The following is a 15,444-nucleotide window of genomic DNA, read 5'->3' as shown; positions in this document are numbered from 1 at the left end:
TTAATTCAGCCCAATAAATTAATTCCCAAGCACAATCCCAATTTGGGTCCATTAATCTCACAATTACCAGAGAGACTAGAGAGCATTGTTTAATTTCATGTTTTATATATCCAGTTGATACAATGAGATTATATCAACGTGTTTATACGTTTTATTTCCATAATTATATCCATAATACAATAGAAGTTATCCAAAATGATCTATCAGTCCTCCGATTTACATCAACAAGTCCTATAATTATCATAGATGATCCGTCAATCCTCTTATTTATATTAACATATATAGTAGTAAATCATCACTTAATTAAGTCCCGATAAATAAATTAGGGATTCGAGTTACTTAATATGACTGGATATGATTATGATCTCTGGCAAAAGAAAAATGTAAGGTAATTTTCTTAGAGTTTTTAATAAAAACTCAAAATTGATAGACTATTAAATTCTATTATATGAATCATGGCTTTTGCTCCAAGAGCATAATTCATGCGTTTGCTCGAATGTTAAACACCATTATGTATTAACAGGTAAATCATAAAAAGATTTCAATATATATTCTCAAAGAACAAGATAATACAACTTGCAGCTAATCTCTCCGACTTGATAGTATTTTTTCGTTTGAGGGAACGACTTATATTACTACTAGTTTACTAATTGGTTCCAACCTAACTTCGATATCTTTAAAAATAAGAGATTAATTAAGAAAACTTCTTCTAATATAGACCGATATATATATGACACAGGAATATACAGACATCAAACATAAAATTAATACTGAGTGTCCATAAAAAATAGACTAATTTTACTATTTTTGGTCGTCCACCAAAATTACACTAATTCTAAATATGGAGTTTTAAACAAATACTAACCTTACACATCATTCTAAATGTGGATCCCAACACTACTTCAACCACCTTTTCTTTCTCTTCTCTTACTTTATCAATTGCTCATTAAACCTCATGTCATTTATAATTTTGTCTATTTTTAATGGATAAAAATAGTATTATAAGTTCATGATATACAATATTAGATGTGATAGGGATGTCAATGTAGCCCACAAGTGGGCTGGCCCGAATAGCCCGCCAAATTTATAGGGTTAGGGCTGAAAATTTTTAGCCCGATAAAATTACAGCCCGATTAGCCCGCACCCGATTAACCCGCAATCCCTTAGGGCCAGACACGAAAACCCGATGGGCTGGCCCGGAAACCCAATAATATTTCTATCGTTCTATTTGTTTGACTCTAATTGGACACTTCATTGGTTATTTTATAATATAGATTACTAAAAAATAACTTCCAATTTTATATATTAAATATATATATTATATATTAAATTTTTATTAACATAATAATAGATAAATAAATTAAAAACATCAAATTCACTAAAAAATAAATTTAAATTTCTAAAACATGCTTTAAAATTTCTTGATGTTTATGTTTTATTTTGCATAAATCTCAAACATTAGTATTTGGTCATGTTTAAGTTTGAGTTTAAACATATATCTCAAATTTATTATAATTAAATATCTTACATTGTATAAATATAACTAATATTATTTATTGGATTGATCGCATGTTAATTTTATTGGTGGCAACCTGATTAACCCGCTAGGCTACCCGAAACCTGAGCTTTTAGGGTGAGGGTTGAACTTTTATAACCCAAAATATCACTACCCGTTTAGCCCGCACCCGATTGACCCGCAAACCGAATGGGGTTGGCCCAAAACACGTTGGGCTGCCCGATTGACATCCCTAGATGTGCATATCTTATGTGAGCATTGTTAATAAGAATCAATCTAGACAATACTCCCTCTGTCCTAGCTGATTGATTTCTTTTTTACCGTTGTTTTACGAAAATGGTAATGAATAGTTAAAGTGGCGAGAAATAAAGTAAGAGATAGAATAATATAGAAGAGAGTTGTATATACATTATTCTATTAATTATTTTACTTTCTCTCCACTTTAACTATTTATTACTCTCTCCGTTCCATAGTAATGGAGGTGAAACTTTTCAGCACGAAGATTAAGAAAAATTGTGTTTGGTGAGTTAAGTAAAGAGAGAATAAAGTGGAAAATGAAAAAGGTAGAGAGATGAAGAGAAAAAAAAAAGTAAGAGAGAATAAAGTAGGTGTAGAAAAATGTGTTGACTTTTACTATAAAGGGAAATGACTCTATCACTATGGAACGTACCAAAATGGCAAAATGACTCTATTATTATGGAACGGAGGGAGTATCATTTTCCTCAAACACGTGCCGAAAAGCAGTCAATCTCATAAGATGGGATAGAGGGAGTATGATTTTGAAATCTAGCAGATGAAAATCCGTGGCAATATTTAATAAAATAAAATTAAAAAATGATATACTTGTGTTATTTTTTTCCAACTAAATTTGAACGTATTTCATTCTAATTGTTTCAAAAACTATCTTCTAAAATAACTCTAAATATTAAAAGTTCATTTGATTTCAGCTCGGGTATGAAAATCTAATGCACACATCTTTTTCCTTTTTTTTTTTAATTAAAGAGGGTATCCATCGGCGGACTTAGTGACTATTTCTCGCGTTGATTTATATGGTGGAATAGCTGGCCCAAAGATTTAAAGATGCTCCACACATCTTTATTGATTAATGAGTGTAGTTCTGTGGTTCGAATTTCAGAGAGCGCAATTTATTTTTTATTTTCTGGTGCATATAATATTAAAATGTATATTTGGATTCTGTGTAAAAAAAAAAGAGAAGCGATCTTTAAATTGAATTTGTTTATATTATTTCGATCATCACCTAGATAATTTCCTATTAAGATAACAATACGTGTTTGAAAGTCAATTCCAACCAAGACCAGTTGTATAATGAAATCATCGAATTCATAGTATGATATATGTGGAAAGAGTCAGTGTCCAAATCCTTTAGTAAAGTTGACAAGAAATATAGTGATTAGTGAGTGTCCAAATCCTTTAGTAAAGTTCACAAGAAATATAACTTGAGAAATTTTGAAGGTATATAAAGACCAGAAAGTTCGCAATTTAATCAAAGGAGCAAATATAAAATAGTATTAAATTACTTGGAAATATAAATAATGGCTGGTTTACCGGATAAGCTTGTTGCACAGGTGGCTTTCAAGGCTGGTGGAGATGTGTTTCATCATCTGATGGCTAAGAACCCTAGTCACTTTAACAAAGTGTGTCCTTCCAAAGTCCAAGCTTGTGAACTCCAACAAGGGCAGTTTGGAACAACTGGATCTGTCATCCAGTGGAAATACGTCCTCGGTAACGATGCTTTCTAACTATTAAACGATTTTTCTTCTTTTAATTTGATGATAATGAACAATATAGTTTCTCATTAACCTCTATAGTAACTCGAACATTCAATTTTTTATTGGAGGGGAAGCGCCATTATCATATAATCCAATTTGCTTTCTTAATTAATGATTACTCAAATCTCTAAAATGGGGAATGTGAATGTGATTTTTGATTTGTAGAATTTGAAAATGAGTTTATGCACATGCAGAGGGGAAGGAGGCAATTGCAAAACAAGTCGTAGAGGTAGATGAGGAAAAGAAGCAAGTTACATACAAAATGATTGGAGGAGATTTGCTTGAGCTATATAAAAATATGGTGATAACCTATCATGTTGAGACCAAAGGAGGCATCGACTTCATAACATGGACTATAGATTATGAGTTGATCAATGCAGACAATCCACACCCAATTGCACTCTTGAACTGGTTCATTGAGTTCACTAAAGAAATCGAGGCCCATATTTTCGGATAAATTGCATCTTTTATTCGCAGGGGCTTCATCAATCCATAAACATAATTAATAAGTGTGTATGTAACTTAAATAAATTTAGCATGTATCTATGTTAGACGATGCTAAAAGAATGTGTGTTGTGAATAAGCCTTGGTGAAGCAATATGGTTGTGCTTGATGTTGTCATGTTTCTCTTTTACATTCTCTTCATCGGTGGCCTTAAAATTTATTTATCTTTCGTTCAAATAAATAATCGTTAATTAAATATATATATTTTTTGTACTCCCCAAGACTTTGTAATATGATTTTTTGCTTTATAAAAGTTAAAAAGAATAAATCGTATTGGTTATTGACTATTTATTAAATTCACCCTTCAATCTTGGTAGGAAATATCATCAACGTACACATTTGTGTCTGTTTGACAGTTCAGTTTAAAATTTATTAACCCTAATTCGTTTTTGGTGCAAAAGATAAAATATAATTTTTATGTCGACCTAAATAACTTCAATAATACGTCTATCTTCTTAAATAGAGAGTGAGAAAGATAAGTACTTTCATCTCACTTCCTAGGTTCAACTTGCAAAGCTATTAGTCTAACTTACCAAAATGGCGAATTAATTTCTTAGGCTAATACATATATGGTTCAAGATGGACTTTCTCGGGCCATTAAAATAGCACGGGTCATTCCCTAGATTAAGATGCGTAATAAACATAGGATTAAATTTAAGGCCATATAAAAGCTCTTAACTTGCTCTAACATAATTACCAAATGCTTCTTAGCAGACAATGTTCATATGTTCATACGTATCTTTTAGATAAAGTACACTTGTATTATGCCATATATCCACAAGATTTTGTGACAATACTCTCCTCCGTCTTATAAAAATAGAGACTTTGGGGAAGATATGAGTTTTAAGTGAAACCGATAAAGTTGGAGTGTGGTAGAAAGAAGACATAAGTCCAAATTTGGTAACTACATTTGCTCTAAAAATATTTGGTCTTATACATTAAGTGTGTCATCATTTGGTGCCAAACAATATATTTTGATCCAGAATTAACATTAAATTTAACCGTCAAACTTTTTTTTTTTACCTAATTAGTGATGGAGGGAGTAGAAAGTAGATTGTCCCATTTCCTTTTTCACACTCGTTTAACAAAAATAATACTCTCTCCATCCCACTTAAGATGACACGATTTCCTTTTTAGTTTGTTCCAACTAAGCTGCCACATTTCCTTTTCTGGAAACTTTCTTTCTCCAATTAATACACCCAACCACTTTTTCTCACTCTTATTAAAATATTCATATTTCTTTCTCTATCTATTTTAATACTTACACGCACATTTTCTCTTTCCAATTAAACACATTAATAAATAACTCCTAAAATCTCGTGTCGGCCAAGGAATGTGTCATCTTAGCTGGGACGGAGGGAGTAATGAATAGTTAAAGTAGAGAGAGAGAGTAAAGTAAAAGAGAGAATAATGTAGAGAATAGTCTTACCTCCATTATTCTTTCTCTTATTTTACTCTCTATCAACTTTACCTATTTATTATTATTTTTGCAAAACGAGTGCCAAAAATAATCTGGGACAATCTTTTTGGGATGGAGGGAGTAGAAAGTTGATAGAAAAAAAAAGTGGAATGTGAGACACATTTATACTCCCTCCGTCCCACATAATTTTACCCAGTATTCTATTTTGGGCCGTCCCACATAATTTTATACACTTCACTTTTACCATTTTTGGTAGTGGACCACATATTCCACTAACTCATTCCTACTCACATTTTATTATAAAACTAATACTTTAAAAGTAGGTAGGACCCACATCCCACCAACTTTGTCAACTCACTTTCCAATAAATTTCTTAAAACTCGTGTCGGGTCAAAGTGGATAAAATTATGTGGAACGGAGGGAGTATATATTAGTGTTATGATATAAAATGTGAGTTGAATGAGTTAGTAAAATGTGGAACCTATTTATAGTAGAAGTGAACCAATTCTTCTAATCGTAGACGTCCTGCAAACCGGAAGTCCTGCAAAGGTAGTAATATTATTTAAAATATTATATGCTAGTAGCTTTATTCCGCATAAAATGGCATAGTTATTTTTTTCCAACTGCGAATTAGTACTTTATTTTACTCTGATACTAGAATTTTTGTTGGAATCGTGTTTGGTCAATGGACTTTGACCAATAATAATAAATGTGATGAGACATTTAATTTTGTAAAATTAAATGCAATAGCGACGATCTACTTTCGGAGTAGATGACCGTGGTATATTCATTTTCTCTAAACCGATTCTCGGTGAGTGAGAAATTATGAATTAAAGGTTGTCACAATTGTGAACTATAAATGAGCTATGGGATAAAACAAATGGACTAATTAAAAGAGTTAATTATCCCACATTGGTGGAGAGAACCTTATTAAACATATATTTACTAAGATGAATTATTACGTGTAATAATTATAGTGGACTAAGATGGGCAGTAGAGCCCACGCGTGCACGTTGCCTCGTCACAAGCCGCGAGCCACGCTCAGTGCACCACGTGCTCAATGCATCGTGTCCCGTGACCTGTGACCCCCGTCTACTGGGTGCCATGTGTCAAAAGGTCCACGATGGACCCGACGCATAGCGGGTGCCAAAAGGTCCACGACGGACCCCGACATATAGCAGGTCTCATATGGTCCACGATGGACCCCGATGCATAGCCGATGACAAAAGGTACCCGATGGACCCCGACGCATCGTGTGACCAAAAGTTCACGATGAACCCCGTCATGTAGCGTTTCCTGATGCATCAGTCTCCTCTAGCTCCCGTAACGGCTTGTAACCTCCGACTGTTACAGTCCAGCCATTATGATACACATAATGGCCGTTGACACCATCAATGCCCAATGAGTGGATTTGGCCTATAAATAGACATGCATCTATTGCATTCTCTACACAAGAAAACAAAACATATCATTTGCATAAGCTCTCTCCCTCTCTCTGCATAGTCTTCCATCGAAGCTCTGTCTTCGCCATTATCTAGTTCGCCGGAGCTTGTTCCGTCTGCGGTGCTGCAACGAACAAGACGAAGTCGTTTTATCTTTGGGGACGACACGTCAATCCGAGAGCACTACCGGGGCGTATCTCGTCTTGCGGAAAGATGACTCTTTGACTCGGCTTACAACTTATTTGCGGTTTACAGTTTCGATTATTATTTTGTTATTTCATTTCAATTTATTGTACTTTTATCTTCATTCTTCAATTGAGTTGTATTACGCCCAGTATCTTTGTACCACAGTTAAATAAAAAAAAACCAACAATTTTGTCCTTTTTGTCTATTATTAATTACTCCCTCCATCCATGAAATATTGTCTAGTTTTGTCATTTAGGTCTATCTGTGAAATGTTGTCTAGTTTTGTCATTTAGGTCTATCTGTGAAATGTTGTCCACTTGGCTTTTTTTTCCCATATTTGGTAAATGGACTTCACTTTCCACTAATTCATTACAATCACATTCTATTATAAAACTAATATATAAATGTGGGGCCTACATTCCACTATTTTTTTCACTCATTTTTTTTTACATTTTTTAAAATTCGCACCGAGTCAAACATGGACAACATTTTGTGGACTGAGAGTATAGGCCAATTGGGAAAATTGGGAAAATTGGGATACCATTTTTTCATTAGCACACGGAAATACGAAGCTTTAAAATTGCTCGGGATACACCTTGCGTTGATAATATAACAACGAATGTATTCATTTAGATTTATTTATTTGTAAAATGACCGAGGGAATGTAGCCTTTTTTGCGATTAGATCGGAGCCAGGTACTTTCTATGAGGACACGGCCACTTCTACCAAAAACATCGGTCACAAACATTCCAAAATATATAAATTACACAGCTATATTAATTTACTATAAATCATCCAAACAAGATTAAACAACCAGCAAAAACAATCATGAATGCATCAACAAACATGGTATTCTTTTTTCTTTTCTATTTCATAACCTTATAATCCTAGAGATTTTTAATTTTTATTGTCAATTTTAGGAATCTGGGGATGGTGGTGCACAGAGGCAAATGAAAAAGGCGGAGACAGTGGATTTTTATGCATCCGCAGGGCAAGGGCAAGATCCGGTTAGACATGTGCAAGTTGTGCACGCGGTGCACCACCAAAAGGCTCCTGCCTCAAAAACTAGCGGCGGCATTTTGTCAAATGCCGCAGCCTCTGTCGTCCCTACCCTTGATTCCGCTAAAGATACTCTAAACAGAAAATAGATCGCATTTATGCAAAAGATTTATTTTGCCTGAGCATGTTATTCATGCATGATTTGCTGATAAATTTGTGATTTAATTATTATGTAAAGAAAGATTATGTACAAGGATTTGTTCATGTATACATAAATTATTATGATAATGTTGCATTATAGGGTGGAGGGGTTCGAACTTTTTTTATTTTTATTCCAAATCCCAAACTCTATAAATAGAAACTCATTTCATTCTCATTCTAATTTCAATTTCATTTCAAGTTTGCTGCTGAAACATTGAAATGCCGACTGAATGAGAGGTGCAAGGTTTTGAGATGGAAAAGCGACCATCTCAGTGGAGGGGCAAGTGCCAAGCAAGGGCAAAAGTTAGCAGAGGACAGAGGATGAGTAGAAGAGGTATAGCCCAGAGGAAAGTTTTGCTTTGTCACATTTGCAATTTTAAATTTACAATTACCTGAAATCAAAACAATTAATAATGCAAATTAATTGGAGTGAGATAAGGTACAGGGCACTAGCATATTTTGATGCAGAACAATCTCCACTATGATACGTCAATCACTTTTTCTTTTTATTTGTCTCTTACTTTAACAACCTGTGTCGTTTCATATGTTGTCTGTATATTAGAGACAGAGAGTATGAAACATTTCTTTTTCAACACGAGATTTTATGTAGGGTTGTTTTGTGAATTAATGAAGAAAGAATAAACTAAGATAGTGAAAAAGGTAGAGAGAATGTTATTTTCATTTTAGGACGTACAACTCAAAAAGGAAAACGTTTCATTTTTTGTGGGAATGGGAGAATATTAGGCATGTACTCCCTCTATTCAGGAATAGAGTCCCGTTTTTTATTTTGATCCGTCCGCGAATATGAGTCCAGTTCATAATCACTACAAATGGTAAAGAGAAATAAGTACAAATATATAGGAGCAAAGTTTGGCTATCGCATCATAAGAATAGTGTTGGAATTTGCAGTTGCTATTAAAATAATGAAAAATTATATTTTTATGTGCATAATAATACATCTTGTCAAAACTCCCATGTACAAAAATATATATTATAATTATTTATTTTAGTTTATTTTTAATAGATATATAATTAATCAGAATCCTAAAAATACGGAAAGTAGTACAACTTTCTAAGATTTTGATTCCCTTGCTTTTCCAAGGTATGGGGTGTCGAAATGGATAAAAGGTAATTTCCAACCCGACTGTGTATCGGGTCCCCACTACCCGACAATAGCGGGAAACGGGATAGGGTCAGGTATCATGATTTTCAATGTTGTGGGTATTGGGTTACCCGATACCTGCTAGGGTATCCGAAATACCCAATACACAAGATTACTGTAGGATTAAGGGTTTTTAGTTTTTAATTTTAATTTAATTTCAGCATTTTAGTTTAGGTAGGGTTTATTTTCTAAATCTCCTCTTCTCTCTTCCATTCTATCCGCCTCCTCCTTCCACCCGCGTCCACCGCACCGCCCACATGCCGACCCTGGAGTTCAAATGATCATGAGTGTATTTCTTTCTTTTTCCATTCTATTTCTTGCATTTTATGTTTTTCCAACACAATACAACTTCTATTTCAGTTTTATTTTTCCATTCTATTTGTAGAGATTTATGATGAGTCATGATTATATTATATGTATTAATAGTAGATAGTATACAAGACACATATAGTACACTTCCTTCGTCCCACAAAACTATACACTTTCTATTTTAGTCTGTCTTATGCATTTTCTAATTTTGAAAATACTCTTATCTCTAATGAGATGGAACTCATGCTTCACTAATAATATTTTAATTATTTTTTATTCTCTACCTCTTTCTTACTTTACTAATTTTGCATTAAAACTCATACCAAACTCAAAATATGTATTCTTTTAAAACGGATGGAGTATATTATGCATACAACAGTAGTACACATTCATATATTATTTGTATATAGGAGCACACACATGAATCTATACTCATGGCATTCCAATTTGGATTTTGGAAATATGCCAATTAAATATTATATGCACAAATAACAAAAATTAAAATAAAAATTAGGCATATCCGGGTCGGATACTCGCAACTTCGGGTGCAGAATACACGACTCGGGTATTGGGACTACCTGATATGTAGTTGGACGGGTATCGAGACTAGGTTTTTAGGTTAAATCGGTTGCTTGTGTTCGCGGGTACCCGTTTTGACACCCCTACAGGCTAGGAATTCTTTTTCCTAGTATACGAATTCTTATGTACTTAGGTATTTAATACTCCCTCCATCTGCCATTGGAAGTCCCATTTCTTAGTGGCACGGGTTTTAAGAATGTTACGAAAAGTGGATGAAAAAATTTAGTGAAATAGGAGTCCCACTTGTACATAGTTTAAAGAGTAAAGGATAAAATTGGTCCTGAACATATACCTATTTTACGATTTTGGTCCTATATATTTCAAATCGGATCACAATTGATCCTCCGTTAACAATTCTGTGAATTTTATAATGGTCAATAGATTTAACCCAATTTTGAACGATTAAAGAAGCTGAAAATGCTTCCATTTCGTGAAAATGCTTGCCGGAGAATATGAATATGATTAATGGAAGAGAAAGAGTATACAACACCCAATTCCTCCGCCCAAATAAGAAAAGGATATAACAGTAAAACCAATTAATACTAAACCAGAAATTTTAAGTGAACCGGTTTTTCATGCTATTAGAGCATCTCTAATGCTAAATAGGCCAGCAATAGGCCAGCAATAGGCCAGCAATAGGCTAGCCATTCTCTCTCACTGCCACGTCAGCAAAGCACTAAAAATCTACCCGCCACATCAGATTTAGGCCAGCCGCAATAAAAATAATTCAAAATATACTACATTTACGGAATTAAATTTACGACACATATACGGGAAAATTAATCCATTCCATTCAAAAAAAAGTACAAAGATTTAAAAAAAAGTACATGATTTTTTTTAAAAAACAATCGCGAATTGGCTAGCCGGTCACTAGCCGACCATTGGAGATGATCTTAAACCATTTTATGGCCAGCGCCAGCTTTAACGTGGCGGCAAATCATTATCCATTTTCATTTTTGAACGGAGGCCCTAAATTGCCAACTGAAATGACATGACTTCTTTTCACAGCTTTATTTCTATATTCCAAAATAATTTTAGTGGAGACAATACTATAGCTCAGCATTCCCTAGTCCACTTGCGAGAGTGTGGTCGTGGCTCGCACGCGCAGATAGCTTTTTTGTGACTGGTCAAATTCAAGAGCCCCACCTGCAAATTTATACCATTGTTTGTTTCTCTAATAATTGGGTCTCAGTTTTCACCACTTTCTCTCTCCACTTCACTTGCTCTATACGCGGCGGCGCGTGTCTTTTACGAAGAAATGGGACAAGCTCCCTCCACCCACGGCTATCCTCCCGATTCTGTCCCTGACCTCTCCCACCCCCACCACATCCATCTCTGCACCTCCGTCGCTGCTCCCGAAGCCGATTGGCAGCTGTTGGACCACACAGCTGAGATCCCAGACGAGTGCTTGGCTCTCGTGTTCCAATCGCTCAGCTCCGGCGACAGGAACTCCTGCTCCCTGGTTAGCCGCCGCTGGCTCGCCGTGGAGGGGCAGAGCCGCCACCGCCTCACTCTGAACGCCGCCGCGCAGGTGGCCCCGCAACTCAGCTCCATCTTCACCAGATTCGACTCCGTCACGAAGCTCGCCCTCCGCTGTGACCGGAAATCCGTCAGCATAGACGATGACGCCTTAACCTTGATCTCCCTCCGCTGCCCCAACCTCACGCGCCTCAAGCTCCGCAGCTGCCGCGAGATCTCTGATGCTGGTATGCTAGCCCTAGCCACCAATTGCAAGCTCCTCCGCAAATTCTCCTGTGGATCCTGCATGTTTGGGGCTAAAGGCATGAACGCGCTCCTCGATAACTGCTCCTCACTGGAGGAGCTCTCCGTGAAGCGATTGCGCGGAATCGACGATGGATTCGCCGAGGAGCCGATCGGCTCCGGCGCTGAAGCGGCGGCGCTTAAATCAATTACGCTCAAGGAGCTCTATAACGGTCAGTGCTTCGGTCCGTTGATAGTTGGATCGAAGAATTTGAAAACACTGAAGATTTTGAGGTGTTTGGGGGATTGGGATAGAATGCTGGAGAGCATCACAAGTAGGAAAAATTGTTTATCAGAGATTCATCTGGAGAGGCTGCAGGTGAGCGATTTCGGTTTATTTGCGGTTTCCAAGTGCCCTAATTTGGAGGTTTTTCACTTGGTGAAGGCGCCTGATTGCTCCAACGATGGGATTTTATCCATTGCTGAGAATTGTAGGGTTTTGAGGAAAGTCCACATCGATGGGTGGCGGACTAACCGAATTGGGGATGAAGGTTTGATCGGCATTGCGAAGAACAGCGTGAATCTCGTGGAATTAGTGCTGATTGGTGTGAATCTGAGCTCCGTAAGCTTAATGGCCATGGCGTTGAACTGCCAAAAATTGGAGAGATTGGCTCTGTGTGGAAGTGAAAACATTGGAGATGCTGAGATCACTTGTGTTGCGGATAAGTGCGTAGCTTTAAAGAAGCTCTGCATCAAGGGATGTCGTGTGACGGATACTGGGATTGAGGCTTTCGCGTTTGGGTGCCCTAATTTGGTGAAGATCAAGGTGAAGAAGTGCAGGGGAGTGACGAGTGAGGCCGTGGATTGGCTGAGGGCGAGGAGGGTGACGCTGTCTGTGAGCTTGGATGCCGATGAGATGGAGCCTGAGGTGCTGGAGGCTGCCACAGCCACTGATTACGCGCCCGACTTCCCCCCAATAGCCAATGCTCCTTCTACGAGCAATGCAGCCCGGCGGCTCCCTAATAAGTCCAGGTTTAGCCTTCTCGCTTGTGCTTTTAGAAGGGTATCAAATGCTAATGCTACTTCAAATTTGTAGAGATGCATTGTTTTCTTGATACATACATGACTTGATTCAATTCTTGATGTTGTTTGTATGTAACCTGTCCAATTCATTAAGATCCCTTTTTACTAAAGTATTTGCAAAACATGAATGGCATTTAGTTTTGTTTCTTTATTTCTTAGTGAGTTGTTGTTCTTGTTTGGCTCAATGTACTTTTCAACTTTTTCATTGTTGTTCATGTTGTTTTTGAAGTGTGGGGTTGCATATAGTTTGTGTTACCTTTACAACATAGTCATGGATTAATAATGGATGGCTGATTTTAATTAATCTCTTGAGAAACTTGATTGGTTTGGTAGATTAGACATATCTTAGTTCCATGATATACGTCGTTTTGTTGAGTTGACTAGCATGATATTTAGTCGTCTTGACTTTCGCCTATTACCAAATTAATCTCGATTGATCCAAAACCGGTTTTGTCACTTCTATTTAGTGATTCAACTGATTCAATGGCTACTTAAGTTTGGAACATGTCATAGGTTGATGTTGTGGCAAGTCTCGTGGACTTTGAATTGGAGTTGGTCCATTACTTTTTTTATTGATAAATTAACATTATTTAAAGGTCGTATCATGATGGATTTGAATACGAGACCTTTAGTCTCGGGCACTAATCAATTGACCGACAGGCAACGCATGCACGTGTTGGTCCTTTGCTTTGGCTGTGCAAGTGTGGGTTGTCATTTGTCTAATTTGTGATATACTCCCTCCGTCCGTGAATATGAGTCCAGTTTTTTTCATTTAGGTCCGTCCGCGAATAGGAGTCCCGGTTCATTATTGCTCCTTCCATTCCACAATAATTGTCACTCTTTTCCATTTCGGTTCGTTCCACAATAATTGCCACACTTCATTTTTACCATAAATGGTAAGTTGGTCCCACATTCCAATAACTTTTTCAACCAACTTTTTTCTATATTTCTTTAAACCCGTGTCCAAAATAAGAGTGACAATTGTTGTAGGATTTCTTTCTTCTCTACTATGCTCTTCTTTCTTCTCTCTGATTTCTTTCAAAATGCCAATTGTGAGTTGTGCAGATTAAGCTGTGACTTTTGATTGCATATAATGGTGAGGCTGGAGAGAAAAAAAGACATTGATCTTGGATGAAAGAAAAGAATTGGCCTCTAAATAAAAAAAAATGAATTAGCCATAGGCTCAAAACGAGTTAATTTGGGTCAAACAAGGAATTAGAATTCTTCTTGATCGACTGCGAAAGTTCAAAACTCTTTTAAGCCTCGAAAAGAAACAAACATTAAATGAAAAAGAAGTTATGCTTGAAAATTCAAATTCCTTTCTAGAACAACAAAAAATACTACTCCCTCCGTCCCACTTTAGGAGTCCCAGTTTACCATTTTTGGGTATCCCACTTTAGGAGTCCCGGTTAGAATATTCCATAAATGATATTAGGCTTCACATTCCACTAACCTTTTTACTCTCACATTTTATTATAAAACTAATATAAAAAAGTAGGACCCACATTCCACTATCTTTTTTCACCAATTTTCCTTTACATTTATTAAAACCCGTGCCGAACTCAACCGGGACTCCTAAAGTGAGACGGAGAGAGTAATATTCAACAAGTGGGGAAACCCAATCTATAAGTGTGAGTGAGGGGGTGATCGCCCCCGATCGGAACAATGGGGCAAAGGGTAAGGCAAGGGCCAAGTCATGCGCCTCCCCCTCCCCAGCCCCCATCCAAAAGGGCAATTGAAATCAATATGAGTCTTTAAGTTGGCTAAGTGAAGGTGCGTTATAATGCTATCTTTTCTTAAATTGCTAACTTGTTAACTCATCAACATAATGTATAAAAAATGTCAATACGATCACATCAAAATGTCAACATGAATTTGTGTTGACATTTTAAATATAAATGTAAACACATTGTATTAAAATATCAACTAAGTTAATGTTGACATTTCAATGTCATCGTATTGACATTTTTAATATATTGTATTGATGAGTTAGCAACTTAACAAAGTTAGCAACGGATCACACCCCAAATTAGCTATATGCAAAAGCCATTAAAACCAATGTAAGAAGTTATATGCCGGACCAATTGGAGTTCAATTATCAGCTTATTCGAAGACTTGAGCACAAGTTGGGTCCCAAATAGATGACATATCTTGATAATGAATAAAGATAATAATGTGTTTCAAATATAAAAAAGATATTTTGTGATTATAAAGTATTCCTTCCATCCCATTATAATTGTCATTCTTTTTCATTTTAGTTCGTCTTACAATAATTGTCGCATTTTATTTTTACCATAAATGGTAAGTAGGTCTCACATTCCACTAACTCACTTTATTCACATTTTATTATAAAACCAATATAAAAAATATGGGTCTCACATTCGACTAACTTTTCCAACCAAATTTTTTTTACATTCCTTAAAACTCGTGTCAACATTAAGAGTGACAATATTGTGGGACGGAGGGAGTAAATATTATAAAAATAATAATCGGCCCGAGCCGGGCCGGGTCTGGTTTGAGTCATGGGGCACATGAGCATGCCTCATAGGCTG

General features: G+C 36.2%; 2 protein-coding genes across 2 annotated transcripts; both read left to right on the top strand.

Annotated features, from left to right (window-relative positions):
• Window positions 1-3,033: 3,033 nt before the first annotated feature.
• On the top strand, window positions 3,034-3,919 carry LOC125202423 (kirola-like). Its single transcript, XM_048100817.1, has 2 exons — window positions 3,034-3,259; window positions 3,501-3,919. The coding sequence occupies exons 1-2, from the start codon at window positions 3,070-3,072 to the stop codon at window positions 3,761-3,763; spliced, it is 453 nt and encodes a 150-aa protein (XP_047956774.1). The 5' UTR covers window positions 3,034-3,069; the 3' UTR covers window positions 3,764-3,919.
• A 7,349-nt stretch (window positions 3,920-11,268) lies between these two features.
• Window positions 11,269-13,050, top strand: LOC125202598 (F-box protein SKIP2-like). The gene has a single exon (XM_048101035.1). It carries the CDS (start codon window positions 11,367-11,369, stop codon window positions 12,903-12,905), a length of 1,539 nt encoding a protein of 512 aa, XP_047956992.1. The 5' UTR covers window positions 11,269-11,366; the 3' UTR covers window positions 12,906-13,050.
• Window positions 13,051-15,444: the final 2,394 nt, after the last annotated feature.

Source organism: Salvia hispanica, chromosome 1 (genome assembly GCF_023119035.1).
Source record: "Salvia hispanica cultivar TCC Black 2014 chromosome 1, UniMelb_Shisp_WGS_1.0, whole genome shotgun sequence".
Taxonomy (NCBI): Eukaryota; Viridiplantae; Streptophyta; class Magnoliopsida; order Lamiales; family Lamiaceae; genus Salvia; species Salvia hispanica.
Note: the sequence above shows the minus strand (reverse complement) of the source record. Positions and strands in the feature narration are given on the sequence as shown.